This window comes from Rhamphochromis longiceps, linkage group LG7, assembly GCF_057381845.1.
Source record: "Rhamphochromis longiceps isolate RC_006_pf linkage group LG7, R_longiceps_female_GT1.1, whole genome shotgun sequence".
Taxonomy (NCBI): Eukaryota; Metazoa; Chordata; class Actinopteri; order Cichliformes; family Cichlidae; genus Rhamphochromis; species Rhamphochromis longiceps.
Window position 1 is genome coordinate 8,041,586 of NC_140563.1, and position 14,132 is coordinate 8,055,717.

The following is a 14,132-nucleotide window of genomic DNA, read 5'->3' on the forward strand; positions in this document are numbered from 1 at the left end:
TCTGCAGCACTCAATAAAAATCTGTCACAATAGTAATTATCTTTAAACGGTGTTTATTTAAATATTTTGCACACAATAGAATATCCCAGTCACACATGGACAATGAGGAAAGATGTTAGATGGGCTTTCCTGCCAATGGTAGCCTAGGAAGTTGAATTATGACCATATTTGAGCTTTTTTCCCCTAGGTGTTAAAGGACTTCCATGCACAATACAACGCTTTGAAGCAAGCACCATCAAAAAATAATCACATAAAGAAACGGATTTCCACGATCCACAGTTTATTTCTCCAAAAATAAACGACTCTCAGTTTGATTTTTAACTGTGCACGTTTGGGGGTTTGCTTCAGTTTTTTTCCTTCTTTGCATACTTAATTTTCCATTTCTATGCTTTGTGCTTGTGGTTGGACTGTACCATTGCCACCAGGGGGAGTAGTCTACAGCCTGGTATTAATGGTATAGTCCAAACACTAAGACTAACAATAAATAAAAACAATAATATTAACTTGTGAAGAAACTGGATTAAAGTTTAAAGCAAAGCATCAAATAGAATCAGGCGACCATAATTCCTGTCATACTTTTCGGTCCATGTTTCCCAGCGGAACATAAATTCAGTCACTGTGCACCCTCTGTCGTAAAAGCAAACCCACATTTTTCTTAATGTCCTATGGAGCCCAGCTTCCAAAAACTGGGTTGTTTTGACAGCATGTATAAGGCTTGATTTGTTCTGTTCATTTACTTTGTGTTTATGAAGGCACTTAATGGGAGACTTTGTGCAGCATTTGTCAGACTCTTCTAAGGCATCTCTGCAGATACACTATATAAAACATTTGCTATAATGCACTAGATTATAGTTTTTCTGAGGATGTGTGCCATTTCATGTTTGATTCAGTTCACTATATAGAAGTTTTTCTCTAATTTACTCAATTTTCACTCACATTGACAGCATTCAAATATATACACACATGATTTAAGGCTTGTTCAGTGTCACTAGTGCTTAGAGATGATACTGTGTGCGCTGAGGAAGTAATAACAATGCTGTCCACGCTTGCTGCAGACTTTACCTCATCTCTTTTAGCAGAATTCCTTACAAACTTCCCAAGGTAGCAGTTTGTAAAGTCCATCCATAGACTTGCAGCTACTCTTTTTCAAACATCTTGCACATTGTTTGGCACTGAGTCACTGTGGGAATAAGGCTTCCTCCAGGAGCCAACACTTCCCCATACCGCCTCCAGGAAATCACCAGCACACAGTGTGTGCCGCCAGTCAAATATACAACATCTAAGACTAAACAGGCCTTTATATTGCATAATCAGTGCACTGCAGTCTGCCTAAAGTTGAAAAGGAAATGCTTTACAGGAATTAAAAAAAAAAATAATACATTAAAAAAAGTCTTAAATACATTTGAAAAACTTTTTCAGTGTCTCTTCAAATCAGTCTCAAGAAGTTCAGCTGAAAATTCATTTCCTCTCAGAAGACCTGCTCCCTGCCATTATGGCTCCTATCTGCTGACTAGGTCTGAGCAGTGTGTGGAGCAAACAACATAGTGGGGTGCGTCATCATCTGTCATGTGGGAGCTCAGGCCATTGCCGTTAGCTGGGCCACACATGGGAGTGCAGGTGGGATTACAGGTGCCCTTAAGTCTGTGTAGGTACTCTGCATGGACAGGCTTGTGGCTCTGCAGCACCCTTATGGCTTCATCGACCTTGAACCACTTCCTCTTCCTTCCTGTGAAGAGATTCAAGTAAAGTTGAATTGTTTGCATGTGGCTCACACAATCAGTGTTGTGCTTAATGACACTTCAATACAATGTGTGGGAAATTGTTTTAAGTCCGTAACACGTCCATCCTGATAGATGCATAACTGCTAATATGATATTGATAAATATTCGTAAAAGATCACAATAAGGTCTTGATTAAGGTAATCTAAACAAGGAACAAGAAACAAAACATTTCTCAGCATATGATTACAACATTTCAGATATTAGGTCACAGGAAACCATAAGCTCGTCCATCCCTTCTGCTCATTTCTCAGTTGGCACATCCTCGATTCCTTTCCTCATCTCCTTGCATCTTGGTCCCTCCCATCAGAAATGTGATCACAGGAGGAGAGGAAGAAAGATGAGGAGAGAGATGAGGCAACAGGCTGTTAGCAAAATGACACATCTTTGTTTCACAACTGTCATTTTAAGGCAGTTGATATCATGTTATGATCTTGGTGAGCTATATACTTTTAAAAAATATTAAAGAACACTCTGAAAACACATCAGAGAAAAAAAAAAATCATGCCGCACATCTATACTGATATGGACTGGGTAATGTGTTAGGAACGAAAGCATGCCATATCGTTTGATGGAAATGAAAATTATCAACGTACAGAGGGCTCAATTCAAGACACCCCCACATCAAAGTGAAAAGATTCTACAGCATGCTAGTCTATTTTCCCGAAATGTCACTGCAGCACCTCAAAATAGAACTCCGTAATTTGTATGGCCCCCACATGCTTGTATGCATGCCTGATAATGTGTGCACAACAGATGGTGTCCAGGGGGATCTTCTCACAAGTTGGACCAGCACATCACTGAGCTCCTGCACAGTCTGAGATGCAACCTGGCAGCATCGGATGGACCGAAACATAATGTCCCACAAGTGTTCGAGTGGATTTAGGTCAGACAAGCATGGGGCCCAGTAACATGTATCAGTTCCTTCGTCCACCAGGAACTGCCTGCATACTCTTACTATTACACCATGAGGAACCCTGACCCGCTGCACCAGCATTGGGTTTGACAATGAATATAATCCCGATATCTAATGGTCAGGGTGCTGTTGCCTATCCCATAGAGCTCTGTGTGTCCCTCCATGGATAAGCCTCTCCACACTTTCACTAACCCACCACTAAATCAATCATGTTAAACAATGTTAAAGGTAGCATAACGCTCTCCACAGCTTCTGCAGACCTGGTGGACCAGCCAATTCTTGTAAATGCCAGTTGGGCTCCACAATGGCAGGCAGTGAGCGCAGGGTCCACTAGACAATGTTGAAGTCTGTTTCTGATTGTTTAGTCAAAGGTATTTACACCAGTCACCTGCTGGAAGTCAGGTAAAGCTCCATCCTGTTCATAAAGGAACAGATACTGGTCCTGCTGATGGGATCTCCCTCTAGGAGATTTGGACTACATGGGAAACTTCTGTAGAGTCCGAGTCCAGGCATCACCGCATGCTGCCGGTAGTGATACTGACCCTAGCCAATGGAGGGAAAGAATGTGGATCATTCCTGTTTTGTTAGTTGTCTCATTGTTGCCCCTCTAGTTTACCTCTAGTTATTAATTTCAATAACACCAAAGCAGCAGAGTGGCTGTAGCTCAGGAGGTAGAGCACCTACTGATCGGAAGGTTGGTGGTTCGATCCCTGGCTCCTCCAAGTCTGCATGCCAAGTATCCTTGGGCAAGATACTAACCTCAAGTTGCTCTCCGATGCATCCATCGAAGTGTGAATGTAGTTAGAAAGCACTAAGTATAGAGAAAGTGCTTGTGAGAATGGATGTGTATGGGTGAATGTGGCATGTTGTATAGAGCGCTTTGAAGAATCCATTTACTTAACTGACCAGATCAATACCCCAGAAGTTTAACTGGTAGCAGGTAAAAACTCTTCAGAGAAAGATACACAATGATACACCGGTGAATCCTAGATAATTGCTCCTCAGACAAACCTCCTCTCTTCCGTGTCCTTCAAATGCATTTAAGCAACTAAAACATTTCTTAGGGCAATACAGTGAAAATAACTTGCACAGTGGAGAAGATGAGGTGCAAATCAGAAAGAAAAAAAAAAGATAAAAGGCCCATAATGAAGCTCTTGATTTGAGCACTATGGGTCGTACACAGGAAATAAGCGTAACAAACAAATCCAAAAAAGGCACAAGGCAGAAAACAGGAAAGGGCAAAGTATCCAACATACAAACAAGGCAGAGTTAGCAGGAACTAGCTGTGGCAAAGATTAAGGAAAGGAGTGTGCGTACTGCAAAGACTCAGTGTTTAGATGATTAGGGTCAGGTAGTGCTCAAAATGCATGAGATTGAAAATGAAGGAGACTCAGACTGGACCCAGTCCATAGGTGCAAACATAGAAATATAATAGTATTTTTAAACTTAGCAAAGACTTCTTGAACAAATTTTGGATACTAATATCCACAAAGCAAACCACACTGTGTGTTAATTGTATTTAAAATGCTCCAAAGGGCATGCCACCATTAAGCAAACATTGTATAATTTGTCACAGAGAGCCTGAATAAGCGCTGAGTGAGACTGCTGAATGAAAGGATGACAAAAGGATCATTTTATTCACCACACACAAAAATAAACTGTGCATGTCATGGCACCAGTGGGTGTCGGTGTGGACATGGGCATACTTCAGACAGCCCTAAACCCTAAAAAAAGTATCTTCCATAAAAATGATCTGTCCAGCAAAGCGACAGCTGGAAGTTATTTATACTTTATTCAAACTCATCTCCTCCCATTCAATTCCAGCACTTTGCTAAAGGGATTTGCCATGCTCTGTGATAACTGGAGCCTGGTGTGATAATGAGGAGGAGGATGCCTTCACTTCATGTTGGCACCCTGAAGAGTGCCACCACTACCAGCATTTAAGGAGGCGAGGGAGTCAATTCAACCTGTAGTAGTAAACCCTGTCTGTTCAGTCGCAACCCTCGTGTAGGGCAAAAGAGGACAAGTAAGGGGGGCTGCTGTGGTCAGTGATGATAACTGGAAAACAGCTGGGCACAGCAAACACTCCTCCCCCTTATGAACAGGCTGAACTCTTACTTCTGTGGGTGAAGGGAGTAAACGGCCACAACCACATTTTCCAGTCCAGTTAGAAATAGTTTACAAGTTACTCAATCCCGGGAAAGGGTATTCCATTTAAAATATCAGACAGTGAAAACATCCATGAAAACATATCTAAACATGTACATCCACCTTATATGCGTTACAGTTTAGAAAAACATTCTATGTTAACTTAAAGTCAACATAGATATTGGCGACGTGTAACGAACCGCTTGCTATATTAGAGATCTCCATTCGAGCATACTTAATGTCTGACCTACATGTAATCACAACATACACCCACCAGCAACTTTATCAGTCACACCAGGCTAGTACCAGGCTGGACCCCCTTTGTCTTCAGAACTGCCTAAACCCTTTGTGGCATTGATTCAAACGATGCTCAGTTGGTATCAAGGGGTAAACGTGATGAGGAAATAGCTCCCACACATTTACACCACCAGCAGCAGCTTGAACTGCTGACACAAGGTAGAATGGATCAGTGCTTTCAAGGCGTTCATGTCAAATTTTGACCCTGCTGCCCGCAGAAATTAAGACTCATCAGACCAGATGTTTTTCCAATCTCATGTTGTCTACTTTTGGTGAACCTGAGTGAATTGTAGCCTTTTCTGTTCTTAGCTGACTGGCTGAGTGCCACTTTTTAGCTGTAAAGTCTAGAGATGGCTGTGTGGAACAATCCCAGCAGATCAGCAGCTTCTGAAATACTCAGATCCACCTGACACCAACAACCACGATACATTCAAAAAAAATCACGTTAGCTCCCTATTCTGATGCTCGGTTTGAACTTCAGCAGGTCATCCTGACCATGCCCACGTGCCTAAATGCACTTGGTTGCTGCCATCTGATTGGTTGATTAGATGAGCATTAATGAGCAGTTGAACAGGTATGCTAATATAAATCAATTTAAACCAGTTTATTTACAATTCAGGCTGAATTTGTGAAAAAATAAAAATAAAATCTACAGCTAAATGAAGTGTTGAACTGCACTGCGGAAAGTTATGAGCACAGTTGCATGTCATTTTATTTTGACAATCAGCCAACACAGGATGAAGGAAGAGGCAAAAAGACAATACAGCCATTGTGAAAGACATAATCTGGGAAACTGCTACTCAGTTCATGAATCTGTTATTCATGTTTTCCATAAAACAGACACATGGGCAGACATGTTCAATTGTCCAATTGTTCTGTTAAGAATTTTAGATCAGGGGTGTCAAACCTACTGCCCGGGAGCCAGAATCGGCCGGGTAAGGATTTCAATCCAGCCCACTTGATGGTTTTGGAAAATGTGAAGGATGGCTTCAACTGTGGACTATTATCTGCTTTACTTTATTTCCTACTGAAAAAGACCTGCTCCCATGCCATTCATATTACACCAAAGTAAAAGATAATTAATCGAAAAGTACCTGTTTTTATCTACAATAGAAATTTCTGTTTTGTTTTTTTACAATGGGTCCACAGTAACAGAAACATTTCTTCATCTCAGTTCTTTCTAAACGACAAACTTTTGAAATTGCACTTCTTTTTTAGTATTAAGACATCTGAGGGATTTAATGTGTAGTTAAACTTCCTTAAGTGGATTGGAAGTAGGGGTTTCAGTCTTCCGCCCCATTCCAGATCAAAGCTGTATGTGGCCCTCGGTGTAAAATGAGTTTGCCATCCCTGATTTAGATCAAATGAATCAGTGGAGCTGTTACACATTCCTCGTTGTGTTTTGTTCCTCTTCATTCTGCTTATGGAGTCATCTTATGTGTGCCACCTTCAAAGGCAGTAGATTATCTGAAGACTAATGCTATGTATGAGTTTATAATCCCTTTCACATTTATGCGAATCAAAATGTGTAACCTAAGCACTTAGTTGAGGCATGTTTAATGTGAGCAAGTGATTCTGGTAAAAAACAAAAAAAAAAAAAACAAAAAAAAAACCTTGCCAATGCATGATCTTAAGCCAAGATCTTGAACTAAGAGACTGAAAGCCCTGAAACTCAACCCTGAAACAGAACATGTAATGCAAAAAGTTGCTAAAACCTTTTGCTTGCTTTTGTTTTTTTGTTTTTTTTAATAAACCACAGGATCTCAAAAAACATGCATATGAGGGATGCCCGTAAAAAGGAGAACACAAAAAAACCCCTCAAAAATCTTGTTACCACAGGAATATTTTTCACTCTTTTCCCCTTGGCTGCTAGAATAAGATACTATAATAAGACAAAGAGGGACACAGAGGCATACCAATGTTCACAGAGTCTTCCCAGTCTTCCAGCATCTCCGTCACCACGAGGGTGTAGACATAAGTCCTGTGCTTTCTGTCTTGATTGTGCTGCAAAGGTTTACATGAAGAGAAAATGAATTTATGTTTTTCTGACAAACCACCAACGCAGTGCGTGCAAAGCCTTCATTAAAAAAGGCAAAAACTGTGATTAGCCGTACCATTTCTTTTATAGAAACTCCATGAACTAAACAAGTTGATTGTCTGACCACAGACATACAAAAACGCTAGGTGCGGCAGTAGGATGATTTTATACAGCACTATGTATCGCGACATGATTACAAATTACAATTTTTCATAACATACCTCGAATATCCCAAGCAGTCTGCCGAGCTTTCCCTTTACACCAGCCTGCACACATAAATCAGAGTCATTATTAAAAGTGATTGTCCACAAGTCATAATCTAAAATATTCAGGTGAAACTGTCCTTTCAACACACTGTGCAGCGAGATCACTTGGATTCGCGTCATATATGATCCCAGGTAGACATAAACATAGTCTAAATGACAGAAACACGAGACAGGGGGCTTAGCTCAAGTATAGTACACAGTTAGGACACAGCTATCATTTACAGTATCAAACCATAACAGACATCCCGGTCATTGCTGTAATGTCTTCCAGACTTATTTAAAAAAGCACACTAAAATGCACACAACGGCCTACAAGGCTTTACAAATTTATGCACAAATAAAAATTAACAAATGAGGCTCAATCCGCTTTGAATCGCCTTTATCCTGATCTGCGTCAGCTCCGTGAGGCGCAGGATGTGGGCAACTGGAACCCCTTCCTAAATGTCACTGCCATACTTCAAAGCTGTCAGCACACTGCTATCCATGTCAGAAGCTCACAGCTCACTTTGCTGTGAACAATCTGGCCAGCCAACAGCAGCCTCCTTTCTTAAACCACAGCATGATAAGCTGGCTATCCATGCATCCTTGCCACATATTTCTACTTCTGTTCTGGATTTTTGGCTGGTAGAACAACAGGAGCGACTTGTACTGTGAACAGCGATGACACTTCTGACAAAGATTTACTGATTTCACTTTCAGTTTAATGTGTCTGTCCTTTGAGCCCATGATGCATACATTGCAATCAGAATATATGATACTGAGATGGAAATTAGCCCCCCAGTGTTCAAAGTCATGAAATGTCATGATTTTTTTTATTTATCTTCCACTTAAATAATGAGATAATTCCTTGGAAAACCAATAAACATTATCAGCTGACAACTGATAAAATTCCCTATACTTATTACTTTTTAACACTATGGTAACTTTGTGTCACTTCCAGTATTAATGGAGCCAAAAATGGTTACTAATCTCAAGGAAACTTCAGAATGCTGCTTTTTATATTGTGCTCTGCATGAAAAATAACACTGTCTCCGTGAGAGGTGATTATGGAAAAGTCTGGAGCCACCTCTCATTTCTTTACATTTTGATTCCCAAGTACTAAAAAGTGGTTTTGACCAATAGTTCTCCAGGCTTTATTCAAAGGATTCTTTGTTTGTTTGTTTGGACATTAGTTGCTTTTTTACTCATTTTAAGTCAGCTTCTTGTACCTCATAATTTTCATATGAAAGTTTTTGGTTTGTTAAGGCAAACCTGTGAATAATTCAAGCATAGAAAAGGCAAATAGCAGGCAACTTAGCAAAGATCCCATTTTTAATTGTATCTTTAGCCACTTCGTGTCCTTTTGCAAAAACAAAATCATTTGTATGCATTTCTTTAGTTTATGAAAAATGATAGCACAGCTTGAAAAATACAAAACAGCCTTTTTTACACCTAAAAAATGTATCTACAGCAGTTAGTGGCAATCTGTTTAACATGGTAGATTCACCATGTAATACATGACATGAAAATGAACCCAAACATACTGCCAGTGCAGTAAAATCATACCTGGATATGAAAACAAACAATGAAATTCCATCAGTCATGGATTTGCCCCCTCAGAGCCCGGACTTCAACATTATTAAAGCAGTGTAAGATCATCTTGACAGAGAACGGTATGAACGGCAGTCAACATCCAAGATGAGCTTTAAATGTCCTTCAACAAAAACACGTATTCCCACATACGTTTCAATAAGTCACTGCACCTATTTCCTATTTTCATTGCAAAATATAAAGAAATGGGGTGTCGTTCATCACTTTGCGCAGTACTGTATAGATCCTAGGCTTTAACCAACAATGCATGCAAACAATAGAAACGTCTTTATGGGTTTAATTAATGAACAATCAATTCACCTCTTCATACACCTCCCTGACAGCAGCTCCACAGGGCTCCTCATCAGGCTCCATTCCCCCTCCTGGCACGATCCACTGGTCTGGATGGCGACTGCTGCTCACCAACAGCACCTGCCAAGGAGAGAGAGCCCTCCGTCAGGCCTCTGCTACTGAGGTTGGGGTGCAAAAAGCACAGCAACAGCATGCCCGAGTTCAGCGTCCGTCAGCACGGACGCGGTGGCCAAACGAACTGCTCGTCATTCAGCAGACGCATGTCGAACATCTCGCATATCATTCCAGTCATTCACTTCATTTACTTAATGCAACATGAGCGCTGTGCGAATGATGCTGCTCTGCGTGTCACAGTCTTTGGCACATAATTTAAATAGACGAATGAGAACAACTAATGTAATGATTCATGTATCGGCCTGTTTTTAGTTGTCAGTGGATTTAATGAAAGATAATTCATAATCTGGAATCTATTAACAGTACGGCCAGCTTTAGCGTTTTGAGTAGTACCAACATCAAATGTTATATTTAATCCCACTGCGTTTGAAGAAGTACAAATCAACGTTCTAACCCAAAGAAATATCCTAAAGCTGCACACTATTTTTAACTGCCGTCCAGCCAATGCAGTTTGATGTTTTGATGACGAAGTTACTTGACCTTAAACCCAATCCGGCATCACTGACCCACATTGAGTTCATGTAGGACTGCCTTCTGAAACCTTAACACTGGGCAACCAACTCACTCTCCAGTCAGGCTAACACTCACCTGTGTTAAAAACGCCAGTCGAATAAACCCTTTCCACATTAAACACAGCTGTCACAGCAGAGGTTTCCCTTCTGTAAGATCTTTCTGCTCACTCTCCAAAATGGAAGCAACTTTGTGAAGCGCCTAATGGTAACATCTTCATATCATCAAAGCTGATCTCTTTGGGTAATAAATGCTTAATGTCATTTATCACCCAATATATATGGGTGATATATACCCAGTGTATATGAGTGTAACACTTTCTCACTCTGCTCCTTTATTTACAAACTCTCTAGAAACCATGTGATTTATTTTTAACAGTGCAACTCTGTCCATATCTATGAGTGAATAAAATACTAAGTTATTAAGGTAAAAGTCACTTCAATGTCCAAGTTCATACTCTTCCACAGCAGACACATCTCTCTACGCATTTACTCTGCTCAGTGAGCTAATTTATTTAGCCATGGCATTGCCAAAATCTTAGTTAAAATCAAATGTATGTGTTTACTCCACATCATGGCTTCTACTTTCTATGGCTACTCACATTAAGCCACAAAGAGGAAGGCCAATTATTTTAGCTGGTTTTGTATTCCAGGTGACACATCTCATCTTAAACGAATCCGCGCAGGGTCCAGGGGACTGTAGAAACACCGCAAGTTGCCTCAGTGACACAAATCCACACAACGTACACATGCATGCGCAATTTCACACAAACGGCATGTGAAGCACGTAGGCACTTGTACAGACACAGCTACTCGCACACAGACAACAGGCTTTCCAAAAACCACCAGATCAGCAGTTACCTCTCTGTATCAAAACAAAGAGCTTAGGAGAGGAGGTTAATGACCCCGACAGGCACCAAACACGATCGGGGGAAAGTGAGGAAGCATTTGAAGTGGGCAGAACCCCGACATCTTTACAGTCTGATCCCAGTCCGGCCAAACTCTACGGGCTGAACGATGTGTTAATGCCTTTCAAAAGAAGCTAAATTTAAAAGGCAACCTTTGTCTCAGTAAATGCCTTAATTAAGGATTCACTGCTTGTAAAATACTTACATTGGTGTCTAAAAATAACAATTTATCAGCAAATAATAATAAGAATACATTTTATCTATAGGCACCTTTTCAAGTAGGAAGCAGAAACTTAAAATTAATGTGATTAAAGGGAAACCAGTGAAACTGTTGAAAGACAGGAGTGATATGTTCTGTGGAAAGGGTTCAGGTAATGACAAGAGGAGCAGTATTTTGGACCAGCTGAACTCTAGAGGGAAGCCTGTGTGGATACGATTACAATAATCAATACCAGATGCAACCGGTCAAAATAAAAACTTTGACAGACCTTCAGAAAGCCTGGAGAACTTTTTCTCAAGACAAGGCAGGCTTTGTGGAATATAATATAAGGAAATCAGTTACGGATCAAGACTTTTCCACAGAAATGTGTGGTTACATAGCTGTGGACATGTAAAAATAAGTAAATGAATAAATATATGACGTATCAATATGTTGTGAAACCATACATCAGGTGCCACTGAGTGGGGGTGGGGGGATGTCCCCGGACAGATAACTGGTGCATCTCCCCACTGTACCTCTATCCAATAAAAATGTATATACAAATTTCAATTTAAAAGTCAACTCCATTCTGATAAGTGATAAGCTGCTTCTGCTCAGCTCTGCTGTTTCACTAAAGCGATGGTTGGGGCTTTAAGTCAGTCACTTAAAACAGATTATTATGGATTTCCAACTCTTGTTTGGTTTTTATATGTACCCATTTTCAGTTATCTCAACTATAAAAGCAGGAAACTAACTAGGCATATAATTCTTTTCTTTCTCTCTTTGCCAGCCATATTTTTCAAGTAACCTATATTTGAAAACAGCAAAATAAAACTGGAAATTCTGTAGTGTGCCACCCCAATATTTTTGGTGACCTCCATACGGCTACCCCTATGAAAAAATTCTGGAGGCGCCCCTGGTAGGGGCCCAGGCACAAGGAGCAGGAAAGGAAATCTGTCAGGGAGTAGCAAGTGGCTGTACCTTGTTTCTATAAATTGCAACTCATGGGTCACTTGGAGTTTAGCACACTGTAACAGCCACTCAGCCCCCTACTCATCATATCACATGTGGCCCAGAGTTAGTCTGCGTCACTAGGCAGACACATTTAGACCCAGCACAAAACAACGGTAATATTAACAAACTTAAAAGTTTCTTATCCAAACTGGCGCATCACTGAATAATAATTTGTGTTTCAGTCAATGTCTGTGCTTGTTATATGACATACATCACTACGTACACGTGCTGTATACTTACACATTTCCACGAATGACAAAATAATAGGCGACTGATTACACGTAACACGTTAAAACCTCATATTCAGCTCTCTAATTTAAAGACAAACATTTCTTTCACGTGAGTAAAATGGCTGAGAACATTTGCTTTATGGTTGCGTCATCATTTGAATCAAAAAGTAGAACCAACTGGCCTCAGGAGTAGCAGGTATCTCAGCAAAATTAGATTTAGTAAAACCGCATCAGCTGATGTGTTGGAAAACAAACTCTGCACTACTTTATTTATGACAGGAGGTGTTTATGGGCCCATAGCTGTGAAATATATGCAGAGACTGCTCTGCGTTAGAGATAACTGGGACGATTTTATGAGTAATCTGGATGTCCTTCTTGGCAAGAACGTGAAAAACGATGATCTCCTGTTGAGTGCCAGCTGCAGCCACACACCCTGTAACAGGTCAAATATTTGCCCCCCTCCAACCTTCACCTCTGCCCAGCACCTCAATTAAAGACGAGCCACGTGAACGCGCTCCCCACACACTGAAAGTCAGCCAGACGCGCGATAAAGCAGGCTGCTGTACTGTCAGGCACAGCGGTTAATTTGGGACTGTGTCAAAAATAGAGCGTGTTAATAAAAGCCCTCTCCTCCTACAAATGGTTTAACTTCACAGCTTACCTCGTCCTCTGTTTCGTTTTTGAAACACAGACACGCCGCTCTCCTCTTGAACCCTTCGACGTCGTACGTCCTGGTCTGGTTGGGCTTAAACTTCATCATATAGAGGCCTTTTTTTCCGGAGGCAGGGAAGTGTTGGGAAATCGGGCTTCAACCAGTCGCTGATTAAAGTGCTTTCAGTAATATCCAACAATATCGCAGCTTGGCTTCTTCAGACACTTCCAGACAAACCATGCAGCTGGTCCATTCATTCCTGCGCTCCGAGCGCGCGTCAGGCTGCATCTGGTGTTGTGCTCTGCTGCTTTAGTGCCGCTGTCAACACGCAGACTGGCTCACATCACGCTGTGGTGGCTGAGCTGCGACCAGCTGACCTGAGAGCTGCGCAGCCCGTCAGTCCCCACCTTACATCCGTGTTTATCACTGCGACGCACAGGCCGAACAGAAACGAGTCTCCTTTATGGAAGAGAAAAGGTGACTGAGCTCCGAGATGGAGTTGCTGTTAAAACTCTCCAAATCCAGCCAGGATGGACTTGAAGAGCGTGTTAATGCCCACGATAATAAGTGCACTGACTCATTTTTAATGCAGAAAACCGAACAGATCCAAACATTTCATGTCACAAATAACACAGAAAAGGTCAATTATTTTTTAAAGGCTTAATGGCACACAGATGATTTTATTCATTGTGATTTATTTATTTATTGCACGAGCACGTGAGTAAAACGCTTACCTGTTGCGTCTTGATTCTTGAGATAGTCAAATTTTCCCTTTAAACGAACAAAACTAAAAAATGCAGGCTTGCGTAAAACTTTCAAAGCTTGGGGTGCCCTCTAGTGGAAGTAGGCAGTCCTTATTTACCTGTATTCACTTGAGGAAGCAATGTGTTTAAAAAAAAAAGAGGAAAAAAAAAGGTTGGGGTGTTTGTATTATTAGTGACTGTCCAAATCAGAACCAATGATAACTGGCAGCCGTTTCTGTTTGAAAGCGCTTAAGCTAAACAAATAGTCTTGATTATTATGAATGAGCCTAACATACATCCAAAGTTGCACTGACTCACACAAGGATTAAAAGGGTTTGTGAAAAGTTAAGAACTGAACCATGTTTTGCAAACACAGGTA

The 14,132-nt window shown here is 40.9% G+C and overlaps 1 protein-coding gene across 1 annotated transcript; it reads right to left on the bottom strand.

The window, feature by feature from the left end:
- Positions 1-51: 51 nt before the first annotated feature.
- On the bottom strand, positions 52-13,377 carry nudt4a (nudix (nucleoside diphosphate linked moiety X)-type motif 4a). The gene is made up of 5 exons (XM_085411892.1): positions 13,020-13,377; positions 9,334-9,444; positions 7,399-7,443; positions 7,056-7,143; positions 52-1,726 (listed from the first exon to the last, which is right to left on the bottom strand). Exons 1-5 carry the CDS (start codon positions 13,116-13,118, stop codon positions 1,500-1,502), a joined length of 570 nt encoding a protein of 189 aa, XP_085268018.1. The 5' UTR covers positions 13,119-13,377; the 3' UTR covers positions 52-1,499.
- Positions 13,378-14,132: the final 755 nt, after the last annotated feature.